This window comes from Colobus angolensis, unplaced genomic scaffold (genome assembly GCF_000951035.1).
Source record: "Colobus angolensis palliatus isolate OR3802 unplaced genomic scaffold, Cang.pa_1.0 Scaffold112, whole genome shotgun sequence".
NCBI lineage: Eukaryota > Metazoa > Chordata > Mammalia > Primates > Cercopithecidae > Colobus > Colobus angolensis.
The window spans coordinates 709158-726921 of record NW_012112253.1 but is presented as its reverse complement, the minus strand read 5'-3'; the positions used below and the strand labels follow the sequence as shown (position 1 = coordinate 726921).

Here is a 17764-nt window from a genome sequence, read left to right as displayed (position 1 = left end):
TGGGGGATCTGTTGACATGGATTTGTTTTGTGACAGACTTCTCTCCAAAGATGACCACATTACCTCCTATCTCTCATGCCTTTCCACAATGAGGCTGGACACTGCTATCATTAAGAGATGAGGTCTATGTTCCCTCTTCTTGAAACTGGGTGGGTCTGCGATAATGGTGATAGTGTTGTTAAGTAACTTCCAAGGCTAAGTCACAAAAGGTAATGCAGCTTTTGCCAGACTCTTGGGACATTTACTACTGCAGCACACCCACCATTCCACGAAGATGCCCTGGCAGCCTACACAAGGGAACTGAGGTCACTGACCAATAATCCTGGCTGAGCTCCCAGTCAACTGCCAGCACCAACTCGCCAGCCACCTCAGCCAGCCTTTTGTTTGTTTGTTTTTTAGCCAGTCTTACTCCTTCACCCAGCCTGGAGTGCAGTGGCAAAATCTCTGCTCACTGCAACCTCCATCTCCAGGATTTAAGCAATTCTCCTGCCTCAGCCTCCCGGGCAGCTGGGACTACAGGCATGCACCACCACGCCTGGCTAATTTTTGTATTTTTAATAGAGACAGGGTTTCACCATGTTGGCCAGGCTGGTCTCAAACTCCTGACCTCAGGTGATCTGCCTGCCTCGACCTCCCAAGGTGCTGGGATTACAGACGTCGCCTGGCCGCAAGAGTGAGCCATTTTCAAAACAGAGAGGCCCCAGTCAAATTGCTCCAGAAAATAATGTGTGGAGCAGGGAAGTAAAACAAATGACTCTTGTTGTTTTAAGCCACTAAAGTTCTACAGCATTAGGTGAGACTCTGGCACCTGAAAGTGGGGCTTTGCCCTTGGCACCAGGCAGTGGGAGGGCTTTGAGGTGAGTGTTACAAGGAAGCCAGAAGGGCTTTAAGAAGCCTGTTGGTTGGGGCTGTATAAAAAAGTTTTTTGAATGTTACTAGAAGCTGGAAGACAGGGAAGCCTTGTATGTATGTAATAGTGCAAAGTCTGGCAACACTGTTACCTGGGGTAATGTGGTAAACAGGAAATGTCCTAATGACCTAATGGTCTATTTAAGTAGATTCCTCAGGCAGAATACTGTAAGTATCACTGGCTTTTCTTCATTATCTATGATAAGATGCAAGAGGGCAAAAATGAGACAACAACTTGAATTCAAGGGAAGCACTGACAGAAATGCTACCATCTTCACAAGTTATTTATCTCTGCGTAAGCCTTTTCCAGGGAAAAACGCACATTCTTAGGCCTAAATATGTTGAAATGCTCTAGTCAATATGTTGAAATGCTCTAGACTAATTTTTCTTCTCCTTAAAACGTGTGTTGTTGGAAGAACCTTTTAAAGGTTTCTTAACCACGTATAACTCCTGTCTGCAGAATTTCCTTTAATGATAGAGGCATATCATAGTGGTTAAAAGCATCAACTTTGGAGCCAGGCTGCCTGGATTTGGCTCCTGGCCCCACCACCACTTGCAATCTGTGTGATCTTGGGCTCCTTAGCTTCCTGCTTGTTTTCTCATAATCATCACACTCACCTCAAAGGTTTTACAAGCATTAAAAAAGTTAATTTTGGTAAAGTGCTTACAAAGTGCCAAGCACACAGTAAGTACCAGGTAAATACATTTTTAAATATTTGTAAGGATGTCTGCTTCTGGTTACCAAAAAAGCAGAGGGCCCTCTTTGGAAGCTGCAGTCTTCATCTTCCTGGTGTCAGGACAGTAAGAAAACTAGGTGACAGTTTAACAGTAAAGGAGCAACTGGAAACCCATTTGTGGGAAACAGTCCTGGGCAAATTGATATAAATCATATTCTAGAAATCCCTGCCTGACTTGAATCAGGCAGAGATGTGAGGGCTTTTACCTGTATAAAAAGATGTGCAGAGACGAAGTGAGGGGTATCATTACACTGTTTCTCTACGAGTGTACAGGTATGAACTCATCTTGCCATGTACCAGTATTGCTGAGTGAAAAGTGAGCTAAATTTTAGGCATAATAAGGACTGCTCATGGTAAGTACTGTCATTTCCAAGACTGTCTAAGGAGTTATTTTTTTCAGAAATGGCATTTTAGGAATAGAAGATTATGACTGACAGAGAAGTACTTATTTTTTTGTCAACTGATCGCTTAAAAGTATTTACTGAGCATCTATTAATGCTATATGTACTCAACAATGCACTATCCCAGAGATTAAAGGGCCAAGGGAAGAGAAGGGCAGTGGCAGAAGAAGAGAAGGCAGAGAAAGAGAATAAAGAGAATGAAAGAAGAAAAATCAACACAAATGTGCACACCATTTACTAGGCATCTTAGAAAATTAATTCCTCCCGTTAAAGAACAACTTCCCCATCCATGGGATCATAACAGGGGAAAACTGGAAGACATCTCACAAAAGAGCAGAATTTAAAGAACTAGAAACCCTTTAGGGGATGCAGAAAAAACTACCAGGTATTCATACTAATGAACTACAATGGAATTACATAATAGTTCAAAGAGTTATTAGTCTTTCCATTTTATAAAGAAGACCATCATTAGTAATAATTGGGCTGGTATAAAATAGGAAATCAGCTTTTGAAGGGTCTAGTATAAATTACAAAACCAGGGCCAACGGCATAATTTAGAAAATTAAATATCCTAAATCACCTCCCTGTGACATCGCCATTACCGTTTTTATGATAGGATCAACTTATTTGTTTAAAAATATCTAGATTCATAAAGGTAGAGAGGAAAAATATTTTTAATTACCCAAAGTGAGCAAAATGAAGGCAAAACAAAGTTCCAAAGTTGTTCTTTCGGGTGGAGAGGGGTAGAAATTGGAGGTGGAGGGGAGGCACAAAGGAATAAGTGAAAGATTTGCGTCCTCTGGATTGCTCTACACACCTGACCTGGTCCTTCCGGACTCTCTCCATCTTAGGTCAACATCTGGGATGGTCGTCCAATATCTCTTTGTTTTATTTCAGCTTCCTATTTTAAAATCCTACCATAAGCTGGGCATGGTGGCTCACGCCTGTAATCACAGCACTTTGAGAGGCTAAGGCAGGCAGATCACCTGAGGTCAAGAGTTTGAGATCAGCCTGACGAACATGGCGAAACTCCATCTCTACTAAAAATGCAAAAATTAGCTGGGTATGGTGGCACGTGCCTGTAGTCCCAACTACTCAGGAGGCTGAGGCAGGAGAACTGCATGAGCCTTGTAGGTGGAGGGTGCAGTCAGTTGAGATCACACCATTGTACTCCAGCATGGGCAACAAGTGAGACTCTGTCTCAAAAAGAAAAAAGAAAAAGAAAAAGAAAAAGGGAAAAAAAAAATCCTACCATAAATACATTTTATTCCTTTGCTCTTGCAAATCTGAATTCCCTTCACAGGGACCTAGTATGAAATGTGCTAAACAAATCTTACTTTATAGGACAAAGGCAGTTTCTAGCTCTCCTTAAAATAACAATTATGGTATTCTCTTCGATAGAATCCTAATGTATACAACATCAGGCTTATGGTATTTTTCTATTGGTAGATTTTTTTCATAGGTAAATGAGTTCTGAATTATATTTTCCATTTGCACTAAGTCAAATGACAAGAAATCTCTAGATGTCTATATTAAAAATATAAAGTAATACAAATACTATAAACGGCAGGATATTTTCTGTATCAAAGAACCTTAAAATGTGATGCAATTTGACTAAAAATTGTGTTACTATTTATTTCTAAAAGCAATTCTTAATAACTGGGACTGAAAAACCTGGTAAGACTATGATATAATTATAAATCAATAATCAAAAATGCCCCTGGTTAAAATGTATTACACAAATTACTTCTCCAAAGAGTTGTACTACACAACACTGCTTTGGATAAACCATCCTACAAAAATATCAAAGTAGCATTCAAAAGAACACAGGAGGGGAAGGCACTTGTTTTAGAGGCATTTTGTGTGATCAGCTGCTCATATACTTATTGCTGTATGGGGTTTAACCTGAGAAAGCCCAAGCTTAAATTTTGCTTTCTTAAAATTAAAAAAAAAGGAGGAGTTGTGTTTTTATTATGCCTTATTTAAGTTATTCTGAAGTTGGAAATGCTGTCTTTAAAGTTTTACTTCTACAGCTAGAACACAGTACTTGACTATTGCTAAAATTTAAACAAAAATATTTCAGGTTACTGTGATATTTATAAGATAGTATTTTCAAATATCTGTGTTTAACATTCCAAAAAGCAACTAGTTTAAGTACTCGACAGACTGTCTTCTGCAAAACCGTTTATACAACTCAATTCCCATCTACCTGATCTTTTTCTTGTAGAAATACATACCAGTTAACTCCTTAAAACGTACAAATCAAAATACAGCCCAGCCCTACCTGTTATACACCACCCAAAGCATACTGGTGGTGGCTTCCAGTCTGTGAACAGTGTCTACTACAAACAGCTCACTCACTCAGCTCAGCCTCCTATGGATAGTAAATACCAAACTAGCATATTCTCTGACTTAAGAATCACCTAGACCAGAGCCTGCCACAGGAATAGAAGATGCTCTGTTCTCACTCATAAGTGAGAGTTTAACAATGAGATCACACGGACACAGGGAGAGAACATCATACACCAGGGCCTGTTGGAGGGTGGGGGGCAAGGGGAGGGAGAGCATTAGGACAAACACCTAATGCACGCGGGTCTTAAAATCTAGATGACAGGTTGATAGGTGCAGTAACCACCATGGCACATGTATACCCATGTAACAAACCTGCACGTTCTACAGGTGTATCCCAGAACTTAAAACAATAATAATTAAAAAGATGCTACAGTGTAAAAGTAAGATGTGAAAGTAAGTTGTTCACACGAGTGAACAAATAAATGCTTTATTTATTCAAGGACTTCCTGGCCCCTTTGATATGTTACTGTGCACAGTGAACCTCTGAAACCTGGACCTAGGATCCAAGGTACTCGTCTTCCAAACTGATTTGAATCATGGATCCACTTGACTCCACAGTATCTGGTAGACAATTTTTCTTTTTCTTTAAGACTAGTCAAGTGCAGTCTTGAGAAGGGAGGAAAGAGTAGAATGAGGGATCTGACCCGTAACTGACTGTGGACACTACCTTTGAACTAGCCAGCCAGTTTTATAAACAAATTTCAGGAAATCACTGATCTCTGCAGAGCCTACATAGTAAATATGATAGTAAACGGCAAGCAATAATGTACTACATCTCGTATTATCCACAGATTTTAACTTTAAGCAGAAATACATTAGAGATTCATCAAATTCTGAAACACTAGGCTAACAGGACACCCTAAAAATCTGATTGTAGGGAATGTATATCACTAGGTCTCAGTCTTTTAGTTTTAGGACCCCCTTGCACTTTTAAAATTGGAGAAGTGCAAGGAATCTTTATGTCAGTTATACTTATCTACATTTACCATTTTAGAAATTGAGAAATTTTTAAAATATCTAATTCACTTAAAAATCCATCCTCAATTGAAATACATTTTTATGTAAAAAAAAGAGTTGCTTTCCAAAACAAAAGGGATTTTTGTGAGAACAGCACTTCTTACAGTTTTCTGCAAATCTCTTTTAATGTCTGGCTTCACAGAAGGCAGCCGCAGTCAGAGATCTGCTTCTGCATTTCATCTGCTACAACACGCTGTCTTGACTGGAGCACCTGAAGAAAATCCAGCCTCACTCAGACATGTAGTTGGAAAAGGAAGGAATTTTTAAATAATTTTTTTCAAGTAACTGTGGATCTTCTCTGATACTCCATCAAAACTAGACAAGTGGGCGTTTCTTAATGGTGAGTTACAATACTAAATCTGGAACCAAATTGATGAACTTTCATACTCTGTTACATTAAAATCCACTGGTTCAACTCGCACTTGAAATGGATCGTTTATCCATGTGTGACTGTTGTCACATTATGCATTAGTCATTTGGAAAACAAGGTTCATTGGGTTATGTGGCTCTTCCAAATGTTAACCTGTTCCATTATAGAAGATCAAAAAATCACTTTGTTAATACCTTCACTGATTGAAGAAGTCTCTAGATACCAGGAATCTCACAGCAGCAAATATAAATTTTCTAAAATCCTCATTTGCAAAGTTCAAATTTTATGACTGGTCATAAGTCCTGTCAGTTGTTTTCCTTAAAGTGACAAGTGAATTTTACTCATTTTCAAGAAAATGTCTGCCAAATACCCAAGACTAAATGGCTAGAGTTTAGTTGTTACTCTTTCAAGTAAAAATGGTGTTCCATGAAAAAGCTGCCAGTTCAGCTCAAACAAATTGAAGTTGCTTTTCCTCAATCAAATCACTGCACTTTGGTATGCAGTAAGAATACTTGTCATTTCCATCCCACAGAAAGTTTAAAAAGTATTCGCAGGGACAAGATTTAATAAAATTAATTTTACCGCTTCATCACAGACCTTCTTAAGTGGAATTGGAATCTTTTTTTCCTGAGAGTGTCTGGCAGTGAACAATGACCAGTACCGGCTGGAGCCACTGTCTCGATTCATGCTAACATGCCAGCAGTTTCACCTACCATTGCTTGTACACCATCAACACAAATGTCACCACAGTGAAAAAGGCAAATCACATCTTAGTATTGTTAGGAAATTAGTTTTGATCTCATAGGCACCTAAAACAATCTTGAGGGGCCCCGGCTATAAAGTCCACACTGAAAAACATTCTAACATAAATTTAAAAAAGAAAAACCATTTTTGTTTTGTTTTCAATCACAAGCAGCAGAAAATCATAGCCTTTAAGAGTAGTTAGTGGCAAGAAATTTTAAAAGGGAGGGACTTGGGGACTATGTTCCAATTCCTCTGTTTTTCAGAGAAGGAAACTGATGCCAGTGGGGTGGGGGGAGTGTTAAACATCTTGTCCAAGTTTCCAAGGCAAGTCAGACATAAGATCAGAAGCCCATTAGCTGCTCTACCATCCCATCCTACTGATTCAACAGTGCCTCTGGCACAGGCATGGCGGGGAGATCTTTGGGATGATGTACGGGAGACACCTGATCCCAGTGGGCAAAACATTAACCAGCTCAAAGGACAATGGACAGAGTATGTTTTTCCTATTTTAAATAAAAATGAGAAAACTAAATAGACTTCCAGTTTTAATTCCAACATGTAAAGAGCTTGGAAATCATCATGCCCATCCTTACAAGACAAAAAACTTGAATAAACTCGAAGTCAATGACTTTTCATGGATCTATCAGAAAACTGAAGCTGTGGGGCAAACCTCCACCACAAAATCTGGAGAGGAAACAAATTCAGAGCCATGGCTGAGATCTGTGCACCTGCAGCCAAAGTCATTGAAGCCATAAACTGGTAGGAACACTGAAATGGTAATTTTGATGAATGGCCAGACTGTGAATTGAGTAGTCTGAGAGTTGCAGCCGGTCTTATGAAGCCTCCCACTTGGTTGTGAGTTCTAATCCCAGGAACTCCACCAAGTCTTCAAGGTAAAGAACCAGTAAAGACCCTCTTATGGCTCCAGCATGAGGAGGTGAAGAGTAACCCTTGTGAAATGCACCCAGAACCTTCTCCATGATAAAGGCCCCCACCCCGGAGGTGGGGAAGACTTTCTCAGAGCCTTGTCTCAGAGCCATGAGGAAAGGGCATTCCTGAGTCCAGTCCCCTCTGGCCTCCTGTCTCACTTATGGGGCTGGAAAAGCTACACAAGAAGAAACATGTGTGAAGACGCAGCCTGGAGACACAGGTCCACTGAAAGACTGAGAGTGAATCAGAAGACTGCAGACCACTGGCCCTTCCCACACCTTACAACTGCACCAATGGGGCTCCAATGTGTGACACAGGATGAAAGCCAAGAAAGCTGCAGGATGTACCCTCTCACCAATGAGGGTGCCTAGGGAAGCCCAAAGCCAAGACACAGGACAAAAACAAGGGCACTGCAGGGACCAGAACCCTCTGGCACCCACAGCTGCAATAAACATGATGCACAGCCCAATTCACAGTCAGATTAACAAAAAGCCTCACGTCAAAGGGCTGTTTACCTCAGTTTCTGTTACCCACCATGTCTAGCTTCAGTAAAAAAATCACAAAACATGCTAAGAGGCACGAAAAAAAAACACAGTCTGGAGAGACAAAATAAGCATCAGAACCAGACTTAAATATGACACAGGTGTTGGAATTACCAGTCAGGGAATTTAAAATAACCATAATTATTAAGATTAATGAAATTATTAAATGGTAATTGTAAAATCTTGACTGTCTTCATGCCTTAATAAGCAGTAGCTCTGAGGAGGTGAAATTCTCAACACAGTAGAGATGTGGATGTCACCGGCAGAGGGGAAAACGAGTGACAAGGTGACCCCTCCAACAGCACTGTACCTTGTCTGCTGGGGCAAACAAACCTTTGACTCCGCTTTGGCTTTCAAACCTTTCCCCCGTACATAAAGGGTAAAACGCCTCACAGTGAAAGGAATTCCTAGGTAGAAAGCACAGTATGGCATCTTTTCTGCAAATAATCTAGCCAATCAGACACCGCCTCCTTTCCAGTGGCCTTCTCCAGGAGGGAGCCATCATGTTTACTGCTGTCTCAACTTTCACTGGACTGTGTTACTGAAAAGTTTCCTCCAATTTCCATACCATTTGCATAAGGAACTGCAGCTACTACTATTTCTTTCTTTTTTTTTTTTTTTTGAGATGGAGTCTCACTCTGTCACCCAGGCTGGAGTGCAATGGCATGATTGCAGCTCACTGCAACTGCAGCCTCCCGGGTTCAGATTCTCCTGCCTCAGCCTCATGAGTAGCTGGGACAATAGGTGCATGCCACCACGCCCAGCCAATTTTTGTGTTTTTAGTGGAGATGGGGTTTCACCATGTTGGACAGGCTGGTCTCTAACTCCTGGCCTCAAGTGATCCACCTGCTTTGGCCTCCCAAAGTGCTGGGATTACAGGTGTCAGCCACTGCACCTGGTCCTTTCTCTTTTCTTTTGAATCCTTTCCTTTCACCTAAAGAAGTGGCTTTAGAGTGAGAACAGTACTTACCTTGCCAGGTCTATAATTTGTGCTTAAGCATTCTGAGGTGGGGTTTTCCCCAAAAACATACGTTCTCTCCTACTCCTCTTTGAACAAAATTCCAGTTGTGCCAATCATTAAAGCCTCGTTTTTATATGCGTGTATATGTGAATATGTATATGATTAAATGTTCTTGCTAGTCACTGCCTCAGGTTCAGCTTTCTCATGCAATCTCTTTCTAAAAGATTTCATATTCTGAATAACTCCTTGGTCCATACATTGACTACGGGAGTTTACATTGTGAGCAAGAAGAAAAAAAAAATCACTAACTCACTATCTGATTCTTCAGGGTGGGTGGTATTATTATTTACTCCTCAAGCTTTACTGAGGAACGATCTTTTCATGAGGTTATAGTACTGTACCTGTTTAACAACATTTTCTCGTGTCACCCTTTTCTTGTGCATAACCACTAAGTTTCTCTTTTGAATGAGGCAAACATTCCCACAACCTTCTGCTCTTCACCTGAGGCTGGAGAACTGTAACCAATGCCCACACGCCAGAGCCTCTGGGATCGTCTTAGTTCTGGAGTGGTGTGTGTGCAAACATTATGTACACATTATTGCACTTTGTGTGCACGAGCCTGAGAATGAGGGCCTCCTAAGTTTTGTGCCCTGGCCACCTCACTTGCCTCAACCTAGTCCTGGCCCAGGCACAAGGGGCTATTTACCTCCAGAACAGCCATTGCTGTCTGTCCTCACCACCATTTATTTCTTTCTTTTCTTTTTTTTCTTCCTTTCTTTCTTCTTCCTTTCCTTTTCCTTTTCCCTCCCTCCCTCCCACTTTCCTTCCTTCCTTCCTTCCTCTCTCTCTCTCTCTCTGTCTCTCTTTATTTTTTCTTGAGAGAGTTTCGCTCTTGTTACCCAGGCTGGAGTGCAGTAGCACAATCTCAGCTCACTGCAACCTCCACCTCCTGGGTTCAAGTGATTCTCCCGCCTCAGCCTCCGAAGTAGCTGGGATTACAGGTATGTGCCACCATGCCCAGCTAATTTTTGTATTTTTAGTAGAGATGGGGTTTCACTATGTTGGCCAGGCTGGTCTCACACTCCTGACCTCAGGTGCTCTGCCTGCCTCGGCCTCCCAAAGTGCTAGGATTACTGCGCCTGGCCGTCACTACCATTTCTACTTGACACTGGTCACACCTTCACTGTTCTCTCTTTAATTTATTCATTTCATTTTTTTTTTTTTTGACTACAAGTAAAAAACTAAAAACTGGCTTCTCATAAACACTGCCAACTAAGCAGGACACAGCTTTCCTTCCACAAGTGATGCTCATTATTCAGGCAGGTGCTTTGGCTCCTCTTAACTGTGTTTATCGTTCCTGGGCACAGAGAAGTGGCTCCTCCATGGATGGGCCCTGCTGTGTTCCTGCCATCCTGGAAGGGGGAGGTTCTGAGGTCTGAATGCTAGACAGCGGGCTGGCTGAAGGGAACAGCAACAGCAGCTCTTCCTGGCCTCTCCCCCTACTCAGCGTCAACAAGTCACCAGCAGATGCTACTTTATTACCAAGCCACGAGTGCGCTCTGTTTTGTTTTTGTTTTTGTTTGCACTATATATTAGAGTTTTTATGGCAATTTTTCCAAAAGGCCAGAGTAGTTTATAAATTCTGGTATTATAATCTTTTTGGTCTCTTCCAATGTAAATAATCTGTTTTTAGTCAAAACAGTGTGATGAAGAGTAAAATGTCCCTGAATGAAGACCACCATGTGGCCCCTCTGCTGTCCCTATGCCTTGGCAGTCTGCAATCTCCAGTCATAAGCCAACAGCATGATGCCTGGGGCTGCAGTGTTTAGAGCACACAGGCTAGAAGGAGCTCTCAGCTTTGATTTAGTGCTCCCTGAACTAACCAACCTTCTTTCGAGCTGCTTTTCATAAGGAAGCTCAGTCCAGAGCATCAGCCACAGTTGCTCCTTCTTGGCCCATATTGTTCACCAGGAAAAGAAAACCTGTTTAGAGCCAAAGAACACACAGGTGAAGCAGAAACACCAATTTGCTTTTGGCAGGAAACACCACCGGAGAGTCAAGAAATATTAAATTATGTTGAGGCACCCGAAGACAAAGGACAACTGCAGCCTTAACAGACAGAGGGCCCTGCACTCAGGAAAGCAATCTGTGCTTCCTCAGTCCCCACCCCTCGTTGTACAGAGTCAGCCAGACTGCCTGGACTTACTGAGGACCTCCTAAAGGCGCACAGCTCTGCTCCTCGTGCAGTGGAGAACCTAAGCACAGACAGAGGCAGTCCCCACTGATGTTTCTATCTGCTCAAATTTTAAAGTGCATGTGAGCCTTTAACTCAACATTCCTGCTGTGCAACAGCACTGCTGGGGGCAGCTCTAAGGGCTCAGGGACACAGGGCGGCTGCCCACATGCTTTTCCTGCCTAGCGGCTCCGCTCAGCCACCTGGCTGCATGCCTCCATGTACAGACTCTAAACAGTTGTATATAGGGTTGAAACTGGGAGGCTTGAGTTGAGTATGAATCTAAAGATTTGCTCTGTTGGTAGCAAGCCAGTCCTTGCTGTTAATCCACCCTCACTTTATTAGTTACACACTTTATCTTGAAAAACAATTACAAAGAACAGCACCTGGAACATGTTAAGTGTTAAGTGCATTATAAATATTAACTCATTTAATTCTCATAACAAGCCTATATTATCTTAATTTGAAGGTGAGGACACTAAGGCACAGAGAGATTAGGTGATCTGCTCAAGGTCACAGCTAACACGTGATAGAGTTAGGGCTCAAACTCTTGCAGTCTAGCTCTAGTCTATGCCATTAACCGCTGAACAAAGTATTTTAAAAAAAGGGGGCTGAGGCATTTAGGTGAGTATATAACATGCCTTCCTAAGGGCAGCCACACTCATGATAACTAACTCTCTAATGTAGAAGTTAAAAGAACAACAACAACAAGGCAACCAGGAACTGCAGCACTGCAGATATCACATCTTCCATCTTTGGCTACTTGTGTGTGTCTCAGAAGCTTTCTGCAATGGAACGCCCACCAGCCTCAAATACCTCTCCCAAGGCAGGCAGATCTGTGTGGACCAACAAAGGAGTCACCAGGCACTTGAGGCCATCTAAACTTAAATCACAATTAAATAAAATTTCAATTCCTCAGTGGCAATGATCACATTAATAGGTGCTCAACAGCCACATGGGACCAGTGGCTACTATACTGGACAGCAATGAGAGAACATTTCCAACATTACAGAAACTGGTACTAGCCAGCACTGAGTAGACAAAATAGTGTGATTTCTTCTTATGCTTTAGTCTGAATATATTAGTGATAATAATTTCATCTTTTCTTCCATGAATCTGCAAAATTCAAGTTACATTTTGTTTCTTCATAAAGCAAGTTTGTACTCCAAAGGTCAGTTCTAAGGGGTAGAGTGGGTTATTTACAAGCAAGTCAAGTAAAGCCTTTGTCCTCTAGTAGCTGGTACCCAGGATATTAATATGTCTTCTTCTATCATAATGATCAAAGGTTCAAAACCAGTGAGGAAAAAGGAATTCATTAAAAAGTTCAGCAGACAGCAAAATAAATTTTGTTTACAGATTTTAGCTTCATGTTGGATATTAAGCATGAGACACACAATCAACTGGTCACGTGGAAGCTTGACAAGAGACGATGGCTAAGTCCACACAAACTGATACCCCATCACAGAAACAACTAGGACGCATGTATTACTACAAAAAGTGGGTCAGACACTTCAAGGCTTTAAAAAAAAGCACCCACATAAAAATTGTTCAAATACAATGGAAGCCATGTGGTCCAGGGACAGTGGTGCCAAACTTCCCACTGCTAGCAAATATTTTCTTACAACAATTTCTAGCATCCTTAACTTCCACTAGCAGTATCCCTAAATAAACAGTACCACTGTTCCATTTCATGTGGGTTCTCATGAAGCAGAAAAGCCACAATTAAAACGTGAACAACTTAGCAATAAAGCACAAATTCTAGGATATTTTCACAGCTAAGGAATCTAAAATCCAAAATTCTCCCTCTAACTCCTCAACTTGAAGTCCATAGAAGCCAGGTAAGATTATCCTTATGACCAACACGAATTGCCTTGTTCTAACACAGATCTTTGTTTATTAAAAGAAATTCTCCTCTGTGTCCTTCTCTCTATTCCTTCCCTCACTCTTACTGTCTACCCCTATTACATTTAGAAACACAATTGAATTTTTATGAAATCTTGTGATTCAAAGTTATTTTTTTATTTCAGAAGAATGAGGCATCGCTTGCCAAGCAGTGGTTATAGGAATGATTAATCTCTAGTCATCTTAAGTTGCAAAAACACATTAAGCTCCTCAGAAGATGCAAATTTTTAAAAAATGCAATAAAGTAATAATTATATTACATACTTGTGACTTCTTGTAAGAAATCCAAACATGGTCGACTACTTCCAGAAATACTTATTGAAACAGCCAATGGGGTCTGTCCTTCATAGTTCCGTGTGTTCGTGTCTGCTCCATAATTATATAACATGCGTGCACAGAGCACATCATCCCTAAGGGCAGATAAGTGTAAAGGAGTCTGTCCATCTTCTAAGCGACCCAAGTTTGTGTCTGCCCCTCTCTGAAGGAACATTCGGCAATAAGAGTGATTGCTTTTGATCACGGCGTATCGCAACAGGAAACCATTCTGAATGTCGATGTTGGCATTGTGGTCCAGGAGGATTTTCACACAGCTTGACCTCTCTCGAATAATGGCGAGCTGAAGCGGTGTGGTACCTTTATCACTGAGTGGGTCAACCTCAGCCTTGAACTCCAGGAGAAGCCGGACAAATGAGTCCCTGCCGTAGTGGGCAGCCACATGGAGGGGAGTCCAGCCGTCATTGCTTTTTGCATTAATGATGTCGCTCCTGTATTCAGATTCTAACATCAAGCGTGCAATACGGGCCCGGCCATGCATGGCTGCATAATGAAGAGCTGTGAAGCCTCCGATTAAGTCTTTAACTGTGGGATCAGCTGGAGTTAAAACCAAAATGAAAGTATTAGCAGACTCTAAGACAAAATAACAAACATTACCATGGCACAGCAAACTGTGGCCAATTCTTATATAAAATGTGAAGCAACCAACCACTGTAATGAATATCAAGTACTTTTTTCCTCAGTTTAATTCAAGTCTAGTTTTAATGGAAAATAAATTTTGTAGAATGTTATCACGTCTGGGTTAATGAAAGGAGAAAGACAAAGTGTTTAAAATGATACACACAAAAAACATGGAGTACAGATCACCACATCCCCTGTCTTTGCTTAACCAACTGCCTTTGGCTACTCAACTCCTTCATCTCTGCACTGTTTCACGTTGCTCTTCTGTTTTGAACTTTTTGTTTTATTTTCTCTTGTGCTTCTTCTTGGTCTTAAAGAGAAGCATGTGTAGCAACATCTGCTGCTCTAAATTACGGATGTACTATGGTCTGGCACACTGTGTTGTTCTAGGGTATATTAAGTAATAAGAAAAAAGTTTTTCTGTGGTCTATAAAAATTCCAAAGCATTTCAGATATATGTCAAGTAATCTTGATAAATTGTTTTTTCAAAAGATAGAAGTCTATTCTGAATTCCTAGTTTTACATGAACTTTAGAGTTTATAAGAATTAAGCAATGCATTATGTGAATAACCTCAGCATTGTGTAAATATTATTTTCTAAAACAGTTCCAAAAACCTCTCCTAATTGATCTCTGGGGAGGAAAAAACAACTATAATGATTTATCTGCTATGTGACTCAAGTCACAGACTTTTGTCACTGGCCTCAGATATTTCATTAAGCCAAAGATTGGTTCTTGACGGTGTTCACCCCATGGCATCTCTGGCTGGAGGCAGAAGAGGGACAAGGACTGGTTATGCAGGGCACCTCCTGGAAGCCAGCAATTCCGTGCAAAAGACAAATTGATCAGACCTAACTACCCAGGATGAAAATGCTCTCTTCTTGTAAAAGTCACCATTAATTTTTGGCTTGTTAACAAAAGAAAAAAAAATCATTAATGTTTCACACACACACACATACATACAAACACACAACACACACAGCCTCCACAGGTGGGTAAAAACTCATGTATTCTTTAATAAATGTTATTTAGGTCTAGAACATATTATGACAAATGGTTCTCTTAGAAAAATCTATCAGGCAGAAAACTGTATGTAAAATAACACTGTAGAGAGTACTTCAGTGAAGGAGTTGCTAACAAAACCTATACAAAATAAGATTTTTTTAGGTAAGCCATATCATGTAGATTTCTAAAAATATTTATTGTAAAATGACAGTACACAATGATAGTATTAGTCGTATCTATTTAGAGGAAATAAGGGCATCATATCTACTTTGGTCTTAACTGAAAGAAAAATATACAGTACCTGTTTACTATATGACTTAAGTAAATAAGGCAAGAACATTTTAACACAGCATTTTGCTGCCATCTGCTGGTAAGGCATGAGCATGAGCTACTAATGTTTCCGTTGGGCAGATACTGCTGAGCCCTCAAGTCACTCAAGCCTGTTTCAGGTGCATCACTCACCAAAAGTTTGAAATCAGGCGTGAAATCTACAAGATGCTCTCCCATTCAAATGAAACAAAAAATCCTGCCAAAGGTCATTTCTAATCTATACCTGGCCAGTCAACTGCTTGCAGACATTCCCTCTTAATCTGCAAGTGAAATTTAAGAATACCTTCTTTCACTTCTCCCACCTTTCAGCCACCAGGGGTGCTTTTAAAGGAGCCAGCCAACATCCTTATTTGCATCCTATACTCATTCTATTGGACGGTAAAATTAAAATTATGTTACAAAACACTGCACTTGCATCTTTGGTTTCCATTTCAGGTCTCTTTTAGGTTCTATGTACGTTCTGATGCTACACTGAGCTAAGGAAAAACAGAGATTAACACACACAACAATGACCTGCTTAGTCTCTGTTAAAACCAAATGGGAGATTAGAAAGCAAATGAAAATGCAAACAATGCCGGGCGTGGTGGCTCAAACCTGTAATCCCAGCACTTTGGGAGGCCGAGACGGGCGGATCACAAGGTCAGGAGATCAAGACCATCCTGGCTAACACGGTGAAACCCCGTCTCTACTAAAAATACAAAAAAACAAGCCGGGCGAGGTGGCGGGCGCCTGTAGTCCCAGCTACTCCAGAGGCTGAGGCAGGAGAATGGCGTAAACCCGGGAGGCGGAGCCTGAGGCAGGAGAATGGCGTAAACCCGGGAGGCGGAGCTTGCAGTGAGCTGAGATCCGGCCACTGCACTCCAGCCCGGGCGACAGAGCAAGACTTCGTCTCAAACAAAAAAAAAAAAGAAAATGCAAACAAAATGTAATTTAAAGATTATTAGCCCATGAAATAAGGTAAGAAAAATATGTCATTTGTAATAGCAACAAAAACTACAAAACACCTAGACAGAAAGAAATTCAGTAAGAAATGTATAAGACGTGAAAAGAAAACGTTAATTCAACTCATGTCATCTGTATCCATTCAAATGTCCTTTTATCCAAAAAAGCCTCCCCTAAACATTTCATCTAAAACAGCAACCCCACCAAACTAATTACTTTGTCCCCTTATCGAACATTTTCTCCCCAGGTAGAACTTATTTTAAATAAGCCTATAGCAAAATCTCAACAGGTTCATTTAAATTTACTGGGAAAAAAATTTAATGTATATAAACAGAAGCAAAGAAACATTCCCTATGAGTATGAGGGGATTTTTTTTTTCTAACAGCTTTATTGAGGTAAAATGCATTCACTTTAAGTGTACAGACTGATGAGCTCTGATAATTGTATACAGGTATATAACCCACCACCCCATTTAAAATATAGAACATTCCATCATCTCAAAAAGTTCCTTCATCTCTCTTTAGCCCTTCCCAGACTCTGGGTCCCATGCAAATCACTGGTCAACAAAAAGTTTTCTCTTTTCTGGAAATTCATATTAATAAAATCATATGTAGACTTTTGTGTTTGATTTACTTCACTTTGCATTATGTTTCCAAAATATTTCCATGTTGTATCAACAGTTCATTCTTTTGTATTGCTGGATAGTACTGTATACTAGTTTTTTTAATCCATTTATGAGAAGATGGACATTTGAGTTATTACCAATTTGAGGCTATCTGAATAATGCTATCATGAATTAATATATGAGAGAGAAGGAGAGAGGGACAGAGTGTGTGTTTTCATTTCACTTGGGTTTAATATCTACGAGAGACTTGCTGGGTCATATGTCAAATGCACACTAAACTTTTATAAGTGGCTTTTTAAATGGCTATACCATTTTACATTCTCACCAGCAATGGATGAGTTCAAATTGTTCTACATCTTGGTATCATTAGTAATTTTAATTTCACTCATTCTAGACAAGTAAAATCGTGGCTTTTCCATTTCCCAAATAACTAGCTATACTGAACTTATTCATATACTTTGTTTTGTGAATTGTCTGTTCACATCCTTTATCCAATTTTATTGGTTGTCTCCTCATTAATGAGTTGTACAAATTCTGTGTCTATTCTGGATACAAGCCTTTTATCAGATGTGTTTTGTAAATATTTTCTCCTAGTTTGTTGCTTGCCTTTTCATTTTCTGTATTATGTTTTGAAGAGCAAGACTCTTGATTTTGATGAAGCCTATTATTTATTTTACAGTTTGCGGTTTTGTATCTTATTTTAAAAATCTTTGCCCAATGCAATGTCACAAAGATTTTCTTTTTTCTTCTAGGAATTTTGCACTTTTAACTCTCACATTTAGATCAATGGCCCATAATTAATTTTTGCGTGT

The 17764-nt window shown here is 40.3% G+C and overlaps 1 protein-coding gene across 1 annotated transcript in view; it reads right to left on the bottom strand.

Moving 5' to 3' along the window:
• The window catches only part of ASB7 (ankyrin repeat and SOCS box containing 7), a 47358-nt gene that overhangs the window by 5525 nt on the left and 24069 nt on the right, over window positions 1–17764 (bottom strand). The window contains exon 5 of the mRNA XM_011957469.1: window positions 13363–13968. Within this exon, the coding sequence (XP_011812859.1) occupies window positions 13363–13968 (606 nt within the window). The remainder of the gene's footprint in view (window positions 1–13362; window positions 13969–17764) is intronic.